At 42.3% G+C, this 15,164-nt stretch overlaps 1 protein-coding gene across 2 annotated transcripts in view; it reads right to left on the bottom strand.

Moving 5' to 3' along the window:
• Window positions 1-14,097, bottom strand: part of TNPO1 (transportin 1) — a 32,133-nt gene extending 18,036 nt beyond the window's left edge. Inside the window, exons 1-8 of one of the 2 annotated variants that reach the window (XR_014212093.1) lie at window positions 13,739-14,097; window positions 13,441-13,554; window positions 9,398-9,473; window positions 7,320-7,469; window positions 4,777-4,883; window positions 3,817-3,950; window positions 2,427-2,508; window positions 1,248-1,370 (exon numbers count right to left, since the gene is read on the bottom strand). Coding sequence is in view for 1 of the 2 variants with exons in the window: in XM_082191793.1 (XP_082047919.1) it covers window positions 1,248-1,370; window positions 2,427-2,508; window positions 3,817-3,950; window positions 4,777-4,883; window positions 7,320-7,469; window positions 9,398-9,473; window positions 13,441-13,545 (777 nt within the window). In the remaining variant the exon portion in view is untranslated. The remainder of the gene's footprint in view (window positions 1-1,247; window positions 1,371-2,426; window positions 2,509-3,816; window positions 3,951-4,776; window positions 4,884-7,319; window positions 7,470-9,397; window positions 9,474-13,440; window positions 13,555-13,738) is intronic. The other variant, XM_082191793.1, reaches the window with a different exon arrangement.
• Between the last annotated feature and the right edge of the window lie 1,067 nt (window positions 14,098-15,164).

Genomic DNA, 15,164 nt, shown 5'->3' on the forward strand with positions numbered 1-15,164 from the left:
AGAAAAGGGAAAAGTTGACAGCTATGTCCTATACACTGCAAAGATCACACTGAGAAAATATGCAGACATTTGCATGTGAGAACCAGCACTTGCTCTAATGCACTTCTAAGGATATGGATGGAAGATTAAGGGTGGCTAACTCATGGCCCTCTAGATGTTGCTAGATTCCAGCTTTCATCAACTCCAGCTGATGTCCAATGTCCAACAGTCAGAGATGATGCTGGGGCAGGCAAGGGAGTTTTGTAAAACCTTGCAGATCACAGTTGAGCCTTTCTGAATCAGGAAATTCACAAAATGTGTTTAGGTATCCACACTTCACACAGAATATGGCAAATGGAGAAACAGCTCACAAATATAAAACAGAACATTTAGAACAATCCTCAACAGTGTATTTGATTTGCAATGGGCAGCCGATACATATTTAATCTAGTGCAAAAACCCTCAAGGCTAGATTACTGCAATGCACTATACATAGGGCTGCCTCTGAAGACAGTTCAGAAATGTCAGCTAGTGCAGAATTCAGCGGCCAGGTTGCTTACCAGAGCAAAACGGTTTGAGCATATTGCATCGATCCTGGTCCGACTGCACTGCTACCAATTAGTTTCCAGGCCCAATTCAAAGCGCTGGTTTTGACCTATAAAGCCTTAAATGGCTCAGGACTGCAATACATCAAGGACCGCCTCTTTCCATATGAACCTACCCAGACCCTGAGATCATCTTCTGAGGCCCTCCTTCGTGTGCCTCCTCAAGAGGCCCGGAGGGTGGCAACACGAGAACGGGCCTTCTCTGTAGTGGCTCCCTGTCTGTGGAATGCTCTCCCCAGGGAGGTTCGCCTGGCGCCTTCATTATACACCTTTAGGCACCAGGCAAAAACGTTCCTTTTTAACAAGGCCTTTGGTTGATTTGATTGACACCCTATGCCCTTTTAAAATGTGGGGTTTTTTTGGGGGGGGGTTATTGGGTTGTTTTTATTTTATATATTTTGTGGTTTTATATTTTGATTTTTTTTCTGTGAACTGCCCTGAGACCTCTGAGTGTAGGGTGGTATACAAATTAAATAAAAAAATGACCCCACATATGCAGAAAAATCAATCACATAAGTAGTATGGCTTTCCTTTTACATTTGACACACACATATATGTCTGAACATATATGAATCTTACCCATTTACTTCTCCCTCTCCTCCTACACACAAAAAACTTCTATCGTGTATTCATTTGTGTTTAATCAAAATTCAAAAAAGTTACCTCAACAATACTAATCATGTGAGGAAGTAAGCGGTCCATTCGAACTTCCAGTAGCATCACTAGAGCCCGACACACATTTTTACGTACTTCAGGCTCCTCATCGCCCGCCAACGCAAACAGATTCTGTTGAAGGGGGAAAGGTATTGTGAATAGGAGCAAACTAAATGGTTTACAGCACCTATGAGGTTTAAAATATGTTGATTCATTTTTAGTAATCCCCGTATTTGGAAGTAAAGAAGTGGACCTAAATATTAATTTTTTAGAATTATTATTTTGCCTTACTATCAGATTTACCTCAGAGCTCCAGCAGTTTTTTTTACTGTGTTATAAAGATAAAAAGATTAACTTTATTGGGAAAAAGCATCTGTCAACTGAAATAGACATTTTTACTGGATTAGCTCATATTGGGGACTGGGGGTCTGTTGTGTTTTCTCAAGCCAAAAGCTATTAGGTGAAATCCAATGTTGCAAGAACACACTTCTGCTTGCATAACACTTCCCGTGCCTCCCTCAACCCTCCAGCACTGATTTAGGGAAGGGGGCAAGCAGGGAGAGGAGACAGAAGGAAAGTTCTGTTGTGCACACAGAAGTCAATTCCACTTATGCACAGACACCCATGAATTGCATCCGTTGCATAGCCATGAAATTTCTGCTTCTAAAAGTCTTTTGGCTGGGCGGGGGGGGGGGGGAACACTTATGAAACAATTGTTATAGTGGTAATTCTACCAGCTTTGATATCTGCAGGGACCATTTTTAAGTTTCCATTTAATTACTACTGTAGCTCTTCACAAGGAAGGATCTACATTTCGTGGCTACCCCAAAATTGTAGCCACCTCCTCACCAGGTAAACCCACTGGCCTTTCCCAAGGGAAGGGAATGTGGGAAGCATACCAGGTTGCACCAGCTACCCGACAATGTGGTCTGCCAGGCCAAAATGGTCCTCTACCCCTGCTGTATATATAATACAGAACTTGAAAGCAGCTGTTGTTCAAAGTTCTAGGCTCTGCAATGGTTTCACACACCAATAAACTTTACGACTTCACACATTTCATTCTTACCCTGCTTTCATGGTGTGGGAGACCGGCATGTCTGTGTTTAATTTCCATAGTTTAATTAAACTTTTTATCAACAATTTTAAAAGATCAAACTCAGAAAAGATAAGAAACTTTGTGTCACCTACCTCAATAAATCCATCAATGTGCAACATAAGGGCCTGAGTCCTACTGATGATAAACTGATTGACACATGCAACTGCATGGGACCTACAAAATGTAATATTTTTCTTTTAAAAATCAAATAAAAAGTACATTCACCACTTCTAAGACTCAAAACAGATTTGAAACTGATGTGTGAAAGAAACCAGCTTTTTTTTTAAATAGTACAATGGCTATAGCATGTGTGTATAGCAACTATTAGCAACCAGAAAAGACTCGGGAACAGTAAAAACATTCTACACCAGTTCTAACCAAGTGTAATCTCCAAAGCATGCCCAAATTTTAAGCGAGCCCAAGGGTTTACAAGTTACAAAACATGAACACTGCAGCTGGGATCCAAATAGGTCTGCATGCAAGTCAAGACATTTATTTTTGGACTGTCGCTCCAAAGTCAAGGCTCTTTCCAAATGTCATACACACATGATGCCTTATGAGGAACGGCTAAGGGAGCTGGGCATGTTTAGCCTGGAGAAGAGGAGGTTAAGGGGTGATATGATAGCCATGTTCAAATATATAAAAGGATGTCACATAGAGGAGGGAGAAAGGTTGTTTTCTGCTGCTCCAGAGAAGCGGACACGGAGCAATGGATCCAAACTACAAGAAAGAAGATTCCACCTAAACATTAGGAAGAACTTCCTGACAGTAAGACCTGTTCGACAGTGGAATTTGCTGCCAAGGAGTGTGGTGGAGTCTCCTTCTTTGGAGGTCTTTAAGCAGAGGCTTGACAACCATATGTCAGGAGTGCTCTGATGGTGTTTCCTGCTTGGCAGGGGGTTGGACTTGATGGCCCTTGTGGTCTATTTCAACTCTATGATTCTATGATTCTACATTAAGATTCAAGTATGGTTAATTGAGTAGTTTGGGAACACTAAGATGTGGGGCGGGGGAGAGAAAGAGTTTACATCCAGGAGACAACTGGAAGTGTTTCTGTTAGTATCCAGAAAAAATACACCTACGCTGCCTTAATGACAAAAGTTTATTGACTGGCTTCCCACTTGTACTTGGTAATCACTTGCGTCACAGCAACTGCCTTGGGCAAAAAGAACTGATGCTTCTTGTTTACAATAGTTTCCCTTCCTAGAGGCCAGGTAAATAGCTGTTTACAATGGTGCTAAGCTCAAGTGAAGTGAACCATGCTTTCATGAAACGATGCTAAGGGACTTCAGCAAATGCAAAGCATTTGTTCGAGGTCTCAGAAACTGGAAGAGTATCAGTCAGACTAGATAAACAAATTTTTTTTTGGCCTGAAATGGCATTTAAGTTAGCCATGTTTAAAATACTTCCCCATAAAATCTTGCTAACTGAAGTATTTGAAAAATGTGTGTGTGTATACAAACATGCAAGGTTATCTCTTACCTTATCTTTGGACTGCTATGCTTGAAGAACTGTAAAAACTTAGGGATCATGATATTGAGAGGGCGATCTAATGCATCGCTATCTAAGATTTCAGCAGAATCTTCACAAATCTTCTGAAGAGCTCCAAATGCACCCTGCCAAATAAACACACGTTTGGGTGATTGTTTGAAAATTCTATATGGACACCTTATTATTTTAGAAATCCTTACTCCCTTATCTCAGTACACTCCTATTTAAAAAATAACATGTGGTAGCAATTTCTAGATTAAAAATGCAAGCAAAATAAAATCCTGCTGGAACCAATCGGCTAGACCTGGCTGGGATCCTGTAACCATTTGCTGCGGAAGCAAAAGATAGATTGACTCCAGGGATGAAGTGGGAAGGTTTCCCCACATTAGCCTTCGAAGTGGATGGAGTGGAAAGCACCCAGCATCTGGGCATCAAAAAGCAGAGAAGTTTTGGCACCCAAGCATCCTGCCTAAAGTCTTCCCAGATCTCCTAGACCTAGAACAACATAGGTTAATAAGCAAGATTGAATAAATGCAAAAATCTGCATGAACAAGTCTTGCTTAGCATGTTCTCTTGGATGTCTCCAATACTAAACAGGAATTCTTTTTTTGTAGGATTACATTGACATGCGAAAGTACATTTGCACACTTGTGTATCAGGCATAAAAAAAACTGGACCTTATTGAGTGTCTGTTATACAACAATTACCCCGATATTTAAATCAACTTTCACTGAGAATTATGCTATTTTCTTACGGGTAACAGATCAACACTAATGTGCTTGGGTGAGCAGGATCATTTAAATCGCTTTTTGGAAGATTAAGGGTAAAAATAGATTCCTACACTGTTCAGTAGTAATTATGGTTAGATGACAATGCAGTTTAAATGCAATTTAAAATTTGGTTATCTTCTACCAAATGCAAATGTAGTACTAGATGGAAACTAAGTCATACCTCACAGGTATTGTAGTCTTCAGAATCCAGTAGGCTACAAAGCTTTGGTAAGAGGTCAGGCCAATTCTGCAATTCTCCTTTTGAGGCAATGGTTGTAATCAGGATACCTTGGATTTGTTGGAAAAAGAATAAAGTTAACCAACCCATTTAGTATTCTGATGTAAGCATACAAGTGTTAGCAAATAAATTATACCAGAAACAGGAGCAGTCTTCCTCTTTAGAATATTAAACAGAAAGATGGCTCGATCTTTCGGTCTGTGAACAGAATTAATCTGACAAGTGAAGAAATTCCTTTGCTCTCAAATCTATCGTTTTTCTAAAGCTACAGAAATATTAAGTGATGAAATCAACATTCCAAGCAACACTGTTTAACACAAGGCAGATAGATTGCTGGCCATTACTACAGGGGTTGAGGGAATCTAGAAAGGCAGTGGTATAGCTACATATGCAGCTTTTCAACTGCGTATTTACAGGGCAGTAATGCTTCTACAACTCTAGCTGCAGGCAGCCATTTATGGCAGCATTGGGAACACTTGGGGACCACACTTGTTCACCTAAAGTAAACATGTGAGTACCAAGTTATACTAGTGCAGAAAGATCAATAATTTTGCTCTACAAAATTAACACCAATCTTAACACTGACCACACTCAAACTGATCGCTAGATTTGCCTTATAACAAACCATTTATTAGGTTCAGATTATGGAACTACTATCCCCCTTAGGCAGAGTTGCGAAGTCATTCCTCTTTGGAACAATTACCAGTCAGCTCTGAAAGATCTCCGAAATACCTTCAAAGCACAGAAACAAGCCAAGCATTTCAGACTGAAGTCATTTAGCTACACCACAAAGCTATAAAAATATTCACATTCTAATGAGTGGCAGAGGGAAATAAGAGAACTATCAGTAAATAACTAGTACAAGCAAAACAGATTACACTAAACTTTTCTAGCGGTAAAGACTTCAAAACAACAACTTCCAATGTTGTGGCTCAAACCTAATGTTGAAACCCTGTGCAGATTTACAAGGGAGCAGGGAACTTACTTCTGATTAAAATCCTTGTGATCCAGCTCCAAGATATGCAATGTACTGAATGGCTACATCACAAGTAGTGGTCAAGAGGATAGACCTACTAATATAAATAGCTTCTCTTAAACCATTTGCGGAACACTGATTCATATAATCCTTCTTTAAATATTGTAGTTTATAGAATCAGCTAAGAAAACACTTCCACTTGCAAAATGTGGTTGTGCCAAAGGAAACGTGCTCCTCTCCTACTTCACAGAAGAAAATATGACCTGTATTTGCATTCTGTAAGTAAAAATCCCACCTTGATAATCATACTCTACACATTTTCCTTAAAATGTTACATTTCAAAAGCATGGAAATTGTTATTTATCAACATGGATTGGAGGTGTGGAGGAGACTGAACTGTGGAGAATTCAGCTGCATCCAGCAAAAAGCCATTTAAATGTTTCAGAAGTTAGCCAACCATATATTCACAGAATGTAATCGATTTTAAAGTAATTGCTTCCTTGAAGTGCAAGGAGAAAGCTTTAATCCATCCTCCTTTCCACATGTCAAAACAATGTCACTATACTCCACACTCCAATGACTATCTTCTGGGTAGCAGTGAGTTTGTGTGTTTCCAGAAATGGGGAATCAGCCACTGTTTCTCCTCTTCCCAGTAGGTCTTTGTGCAACCTGATAACTGCACAGCACCTAAGAGTTTCATTTGGATCTCTGCTACCTCCTCCCACATTCTGTCTGAAGAGTCTTACCAGATGTGGACCCCTTCCTCCTGCTAATCTGATGAGGAGTTCTTCAGAACCTTGCCCACCATTTTGTGATTATTTTGGTTAGCCCAAGATAAGGTATTGCCCTATTTTTTTTATGAGCCAACACAGCTACCTTTACTTTGTGTGTGACTTTTCATTGCAAAGACTTGTAGACAGCAACTTCTTTCTTATTTCCTGCACTAACATATAACACACTGCTGATTGTCACTACAACCAAAATGTATATATAGTAAAGTCTTATTTATTTAACTTGTATACTGCCCTTCATCCGAAGATCTCAGGGCAGTTCACAGTCAGATGAAGTTTAAAACCCATTTCAATTTTTAGTCACAAAGATGAAACATTACTTTAACACACATCTTGACCAGAAGCATAGTAAATGGTCAAAACAAAAACATCTGAAGAAAAAAAATGTTGTTTTCTGTGAAGATAAGAACAAAGGACTTGGAAACCAATGATATATTAAACTGATTTATGTCAAAATGTCTCACTACGGGTAATATAGACCACAATATTCCAATATTAATTAAAATATTGAAGCACAGTACACTATCCTATCCAATCAGATTGGATTGGTACACTAGCATATTTGGACCTCCCAATTATTAAACAAACAAACAAACAAACACATTTTAAGAAACGCCCTAAAACAGCTCTCCCAGAAGCTTTCAGGTCATTTAGCATAGCATGCAAACAGTTGCCACCAAGAACTGGCCTACAAATACTTTTAAATACCTGCAACTCACCTACAGTGGCTCTGATTAATGGGGAGGAGTCTCCAATATTGTTTAAGCACTCGCTTTTAATGAAATCAGTTACTCCATTAGGAAAATTGTGAAAGTGAGCTTTCACATTATTCTTCAAGATGAGACCACTCAACGACCGTGTAGGTTCATCTGAAATGAAGAGTTTTAAAGAGGAATTTAAATATTTTAGTAAAATAATACATACTCTACGGAAGCTTTAAACACTGCTAATATTTCATATGGCAAAAATTTATCAGGAACACATTAAACTTAGCTGTTAAAAACCCCCAAGAACTTGATTGTACAGTATGAGTCAAGCACTCCTTTACCTAGAAACAGGACACACCAGCCATCTTGTAGCAGGGCTCACAATATCAGGTATAAAATTTAAATTGTTTTATACTCCATGGCTGTCACTAAGGATTAAGGCCTATGGTACTAGAGTAATATCTTGAGAACAACACCTCGCTTTGTCCAGAGTTTATTTATCCTGTGCTTTGTTGTGGGAAGCCATCTGCCCAGAATACTGTACATGGGGACCTTCCCATGGCCTGCCTCAAAATTTAAGGAAAAAGAAATCCTAAAAAGTCTTGTCATGTGAATAAGTCTCCTTCTTAACTATTGTATGGTAATGCCATATTTTCACCTCCAATAAATAAAAAAGTACAAGGCAGATGAGGGTTTTTAATACACTAAAACCCATCTGAAAAGAAAACATTTGCTTAAAAATAGTTTCACATGAATGTACAATCAAGGAATAGAAAGTATAATACAATTTAGACCCTATTAGTATATTTTTACTAAAAAGCTTTCATTTTTATCTTTTGGTCAAATACTCACAAACAAATGCCAAAGAAGAATCTGTCTTAACCACATTTTAGAAAGTTTTGACATAGGATGTCTTCATTGCTTCTTTGTCCCCTCCTGGATAATTTGGTGAGCCAGGCTAGATACCGACATTCTAAGAATGAACCCTGTTGCTTATTTAGCTAAACAGAATTTCAAGTGTGTTAAAAATATAGACTTCTGTTGGAAAACATTCCATGATTTGAACACCCAGACTAAGGCTGCAGTCCTGCATACACTTACCTGAGAATAAATTCAATAGAACTTAACGTGTCTTTAGTTCTAAGCAGGCCATGAGTAGGATTCCACTGTTACAGGAAATAAAATAGCCAAGCACAAAACCCAAACTAGAGGTACATTCCCTGCATAAAGACCAAATCCTACCGTCACACAAACCAGTGCTTTTTTTATTATCCAAATGCCAAATTTAGTAAGAATCTGGGGCTTGAATAATTTAGCAGGAAATACATGGTTATGGATCCAAACACTGGCCTTTAGAAGACGTTAGCAGGGAGCCTTGCATCAAAAGCAGGATTAGAAAAGAATGTTTTATTTTTTAAAGATGGATGCATTGTTACAGAGCCACTGCTAATGCATAGGGAGCTAGATTACTAAAGGGGGCATAAAATATCTAAACAATTGGCAGAACTGACTTGCACACAGGAACAACAGTAGCTCAAAATAAATGAAGACTAGCAAAAGTGCATAATTTTGTGCACTCCTTTAAGCAGAGGTTCTCTGCTTCTCCCCTCCACAGTTAAAATATCTGTACTATTTAACATCACCATCATTTTATAAATGTTGTGGTGGGACGACCCTTGCCCTAGAACAACTTTTGCTTTTCTGTAAGATATTGCAGCCATGTAACACTATTACTAGTTTCATTGACATGAACACATCTGGGTTTTTTAGTAAGAATCTTGGAAGCTCCACCAATACCTGTTACTCACAACCCTAACTTAAACAGATGTGCTTGAAAGCAAATTCCATTTATTTCAAAACAACTGATCTTGGGACCACAGCGTAAGGAACATTTGATTATAATCAAGTCTACAGACTGTATTTATGTATGCACTGAATTCCTACGGTGCCTTTCATCACACACAGCAAACACAGGATGATTGTAATCTACAAAATTGCAAGTAAAAAGTCCCCAAACATGAAAAGTGCCTGGGTATTTTTTCCTAGTTTTGTGAGTGCTTATTAAAAATGGTATAGAGATAGTGACTCACCTTCAGATTTTAGCTTCGTAAGAACAAATATCAGGTAGTTGTTGAAGTCTGGATACTGATTGAGCTGTTCCAGTTTCTACAGTAGAGCATTCTGTTAAAGACCATTTCTTGTGCATTGTTTGCAAGTTCTCAATACAATTAAACACGCAGCTGAAACTGTTTTGTTTTTTGTTTGTTTTTTAAAAGATCAAAACTGGAAGTATAAAGTTTCTAACAACTGACAAAGTGTAATCAGGACCGCAAACACAGCAAGGTACTTCAGTACAAATCTGGAGGTCTTGTTATTTGCCATTCAACTGGCTGTCAATAACAAGGAACATTTGCCACCAACAACCACAATAGAAAAAAACTAGAAATTTAACGCAGTACCATGTGGAAGGCATGTATAGCCATGTCTCCCTTCTGCTGTTAAGAGCCTCCCATACAACACTGTTTCCTAGCTCTCTGTTGGATGCAAATGCAATGCAGATCATTCCTCTTCCCTGCTTAGTAGGGGTTAGCATATACAGTGGTGCCTCGCAAGACGAAAATAATCCGTTCCGCGAGTCTCTTCGTCTAGCGGTTTTTTCATCTTGCAAAGCAACCCTATTAGCGGCTTAGCGCTATTAGCGGTTTAGCGGCTATTAAAGGCTTAGCGGCTTAAAGGCTATTAGCGGCTTAGAAAAGGGGGGGAGCGAAAAAAATCGCAAGACTCGCAATATGTTTTCGTCTTGCGAAGCAAGCCCATAGGGAAATTCGTCTTGCGAAGCGCATCGAAAAACGGAAAACCCTTTCGTTTAGCGGGTTTTTCGTCTTGCGAGGCATTCGTCTTGCGGGGCACCACTGTACAGAAACCATTCTTCCCCATCACTTGCCTTAGGCCTTGTCAAATCCAAAGCAAATGGATGCAAATTAGTGTCTCTGCTGGGCTCAACCCATGAGACTCAAGCAATGAAACACAACTGCCATCAGCCCCAAGCCACGGCAATGGTCAGGGGTGATGTGAATTATAGTCCGTAACATCTGGTGAGTACCACATTGGCAGAAACCCAGTGCTAACCTTCGCAATTCACCTAGATTTTTGCTGTCATTTAAAGTTAAGTTACTCGCAGACTGACTACTGCGAGAATCAACTGATGCATAGAGACTCATTTCAAGATTAAGTGAGCATACCTGTTTACACTATGCATGCTTATACATCCTATAGGTTAATCCCATGAACACCTATTCAAAAACAAGTCCCACTGGGTCCAAGGGAACCTTCTTGAGAGTGATAGGATTGCAGCCTTAGGCTGCAATGAAAGCTACTCACACTCTCAGAGTCACGCTAGCTTTGAAAGATTTGTACCCGTGTCTAGGACTGCAATCTAAATCTGAAACAATGTGAAGAATTCAGACATTTTAGAAATAAATAAAACTTTGATAAAGTATTCTAGTAAAATGCTGTTGCAGACAGTAAAGATACAATCTTGTAAGCCCATCCATGGGAGCAGACCCCATTGAATTAAATTTAACTCCTTTGAAGGCATGTATACAATAGCATTGTAAGTATTTTAAATAAATATTCGTATGTACACATATGTAGACATATGGTTGTTATAGTTCATCTTACTAACAATGTCAGAAATATGTGCAAGCCATAGAAAACAGTGTGGTGTCGCTACAGGAGTGTTTTCTGTTCTCTTCTATTGAGTTTGATTGCTCCCAAGTTATTTTCCAGTGTTCTTGTCACTTTCAGAGATGTTGAAGAAAGCCAATGAATCTATTTTAGCAAAATTAGTCTGGCATCCTAGGCAATGCAATGTACCCAATTACTCTTCCCTATTATAAAACATCAACTGAGCATACTGCATGTTGATGTATCAAAATCAAGATGGGAGAAAGTGGTCAAACACATACCTATTTCAAGAACGTATGTTTTAAAAAGGTGCAGCTTCACCATCTATCAGCAGCTGTGATATAATACTTCTAACCAAACAAACCAACCCAGCAATCAGAGTGGGCACAAAACAATAGGAGAAAGACTGTGAACTGCCCTGATACCTGCGGGTATAGGGCAATATGCAAATTTAATGAATAATAATAATAAGAGTGTACATTACTTCTGAATATGGGCTGTTAGCTAAGCCCTTCCTACACTCAAAGAGGTAGGAGGGACATATCAAATATTCCAGCCATTGAGCAATGCTTTGAAAATAATATCTGCTTGTATCTTCCTACTATCTATATAAAAGCATATTATTTTTGGAATTTGTAATTAAGGTTCCTTACAAATAATGGTTAAGGTGCTACAAGGACTCCACTAAAGTAGAAAATTCCTTATGTTCCCACTGCTTTGTCAATGGTTCTTAAAGTGTAAGAACTTCAGCAGAGAAACCTAGACAGTTGTCAAGTAAGGATCAAGTTTCTCACTGATCCTTTTGCAAGATGCAGGTCGTGACATTCATGTCAGAAAAGTAGTAATTTCGTCCCATTTGGTCAGCCAAAAAGCAGGTCAGTGGCACAATGGGTCAGTGCGTCTGGCGGTTAACCAGAAAGCTGGTGGTTCGAGCCCACCCAGGGATGGTTGTGGACAGGATTCCTACATTGCAAGGGGTGGACTAGATAATCCTCAAGTCCCTTCCTGCTCTACAATTCTATTATTTTCTAGGGAAATCTACCACCTTTGCTGCGCCCATGGATTGTTGTGACACTTTTCTGCAATTAGGTTCCAAAATAGTTTGTTGTCCCTGACAATAGCCTACCCCGAGGGAGTGCAGATGGGAAAATGAAATAAGGCAATCTAGTGTGACCCAGCATAGGCTCATAAAATTGTAGAGTTGTGGGCGAAAGTCACCCATCATGACCACTTTTTGTAAAAAATGAGATTTTTTTTTTACATTTCTCCCATCCATTTACTACACCATGCTCAGTGATATTTCATTGTAAAGTACTCTGGAAATCTGAATTTAATGGGGATAAAACACACATTTGTAAACTGAAAATCTGAACAAACCATACCTATCAACCACCAGTTATGCAATCATTTCATTTTAGTAGCACTGTGCCTTGTCGTACATTTTATGTTTGATTAGCTGCATGCTTTTTTTACTTAGGTTCAGCCTTCTGAATCATACCCAGATCTCTAGTCCAAGGGAAAACAAACACAGTAACTTTGGACCCTAATGCTATAAACATACATCCGCAAGCTTTGTCTTAACCATACCAATGCACATGTAAGAACTACATGCTTTAGGAGGGGGAGAGAACCAACCCAGAAACCTTTGATTTCATCCAGCCTTTAGCAGAACTATGAGTGTCTCCTATACACCGACATTCAACAGCAAGCAAACATCAGCTATCTACCGAGTCCACAACAGACAATGGGTCTTCACAATGCAACAAAAGGAAAACGGGGAACTAACGGTTTGCAGCCTATTTCCCCACTTCTGAAGGTGACCCTTACCCTCTCCGTCTGCAATAGCGACCTGCCGTTCTTTCTACCTGTTAAGCGAAATGCCAATAAAGCCAGCTGCCTCACCGGGCGCTATCATTCACACGTGCGCCGGGGTGGCCCGACACGACTCCGTGCCCCGGGGGTACAAAGGACCACTTCCACACGTGTCTCGTCCAAAGCCGGCCAGGTTATCCAGAGGAACCACCGGCGGGGGGCTTGAGCTGGGGGAAGAATTCATGGCCGAAAAGGTCCTCCTGCCCAGGCCCGGAGATGAGGGGAGGGGAGATCCCGACACCGGAGCTGCCGAGCCTTTAAAAAGCCAAACGGGGCTCGGCGCCAGGCTGGCAACAGGTGCGAGGCCGCGAAGCCTCGCGGGGCCAGAGCAGGGTCGCCGCCTCCGTTCCTGGCGGTTCAAAGCCCGCGCCACAGCCGGGCCTACAACGCCCCCGGCCTCCGCCAGCCGGCGACCCCGAAGGGAAGCGGCCTCCTCCTCCTCCTCCGCCCGGAGGAATCTCGCCCTCCTGTGCGGCTCCTCTGCCCTTCCGGCGGCGGGGGGCCCAGGCGTTGGGCCCGGCCTGGCGCTCCCTCCTTCCCTCCCGGCGCCGCCACCCCTTCGGGAGGAGGATACTTGTTGCACGGCTCTCTGCGTGGTGGTGTCCGGGGACTGCGACTCCTTGAGCAGCTGCAGGATCTGCTGGAGCCCCTGCTCGTCGGGTTTCCACTCGTACTCCATCTTGGCGCTCTGCAAAGACAACAGGCGGCGGCCGCCGTTAGCGGCGGCGGCGGCGGAGGAGGAGGCGACGCTAGGCCCGAGCGGGGAGGGCAGCGCGGCGGAGGAAGCGGCGGCGCTCCGGGCGGGTGGGCCCGGCCTAGTTCCCTCCCCCTCCCCACACGGCCGACTCCCCCCCCCCCCGAGCCCCACGGACCTGCTGCTCGCTTGCGCTCAGCCCCGGCCGCCGCTGCCGCCGCCTACTGTGCGCTGCGCAGAGCCGACTGAGTCACGGAGGAGAATTGGCAATCTGGCTCGGAGAACCCGGCCGCGCCGCATCCCCCTGGGTCCTAGAGCCGCCGCTCCCGCGCCGGGCTGCTGGCTTCTTCCCCCCGCCCTCGCCGAGAGAGAGGAGAGCTTCCCCTCGGACCGCCCAGCCGAGCGCGGAGGGAGAGGAGAGGAGGCCGCGGGAGGCAGAAGAGGCCGCCCCTTCAACCCGCACTTGTCGCTGGAAGGCCTGCTAATCTAGACTCACCCCCTCCGACGAAGCTCTAGGGGGCGGCAGAGAGCATGGGGGGGGGTCCTCATGTTATCTATAGTTATCCGTATAGTTAAAGCTATGGTTTTCCCAGTAGTGATGTATGGAAGTGAGAGCTGGACCATCAAGAAGGCTGATCGCTGAAGAATTGATGCTTTTGAATTATGGTGCTGGAGGAGACTCTTGAGAGTCCCATGGACTGCAAGAAGATCAAACGCATCCATTCTGAAGGAAATCAGCCCTGAGTGCTCACTGGAAGGACACATCCTGAAGCTGAGGCTCCAATACTTTGGCCACCTCATGAGAAGAGAAGACTCCCTGGAAAAGACCCTGATGTTGGGAAAGATGGAGGGCACAAGGAGAAGGGGACGACAGAGGACGAGATGGTTGGACAGTGTTTTCGAAGCTACCAGTATGAGTTTGACCAAACTGCGGGAGGCAGTGGAAGACAGGAGTGTCTGGTGTGCTCTGGTCCGTGGGGTCACGAAGAGTCAGACACGACTAAACGACTAAACAACAACAACATGTTATCTAAGCAGGCTGGGATGCAGGCAAAGTCCTCTCCTGCCCAAAGGAAGCAATGCCTGTTACCTACATTTGAGAAATTCCCTACCAATTTCCCTCCTTGAGTCTCCCCACAGGCCTAAAAAAAACCCCCAAAAACGTCATTGCACCGTTTTCCTAACAGCAATTATGGTGCACACTTAGAATCGTAGAGGTGGAAGGGACCCCCTGAGTCATCTAGCCCAACCCCCTGCAATGCAGGAATCTCAGCTCAAGCATCTATGACAGATGGCCAACCAACCTCTGCTTAATAAACTTTCAAGGAAGGAGAGTCCACCAACTCTGTTCCACTGTCAAACTGTTTAGGCTTGCCATACTGGGGGAAAAAAGCTCAACAATTTAGTCTGAATCTCCTTCCTTGAAGCCATTAGTTCATGTCCTACCCTCCAGAGCAAGAGAAAACAAGTTTGCTCCATCTTCCATGTGACAGCCCTTCAGATATTTGAAGATGGCTATCATAGCTCCTGTCAATCTCCTCCAGGCTAAACATACTCAACTCCCTCAAACATTCCTCATAATGCTTGGTTTCAAGACCCTATTG

Source organism: Podarcis vaucheri (genome assembly GCF_965113315.1).
Source record: "Podarcis vaucheri genome assembly, chromosome: 11".
NCBI lineage: Eukaryota > Metazoa > Chordata > Lepidosauria > Squamata > Lacertidae > Podarcis > Podarcis vaucheri.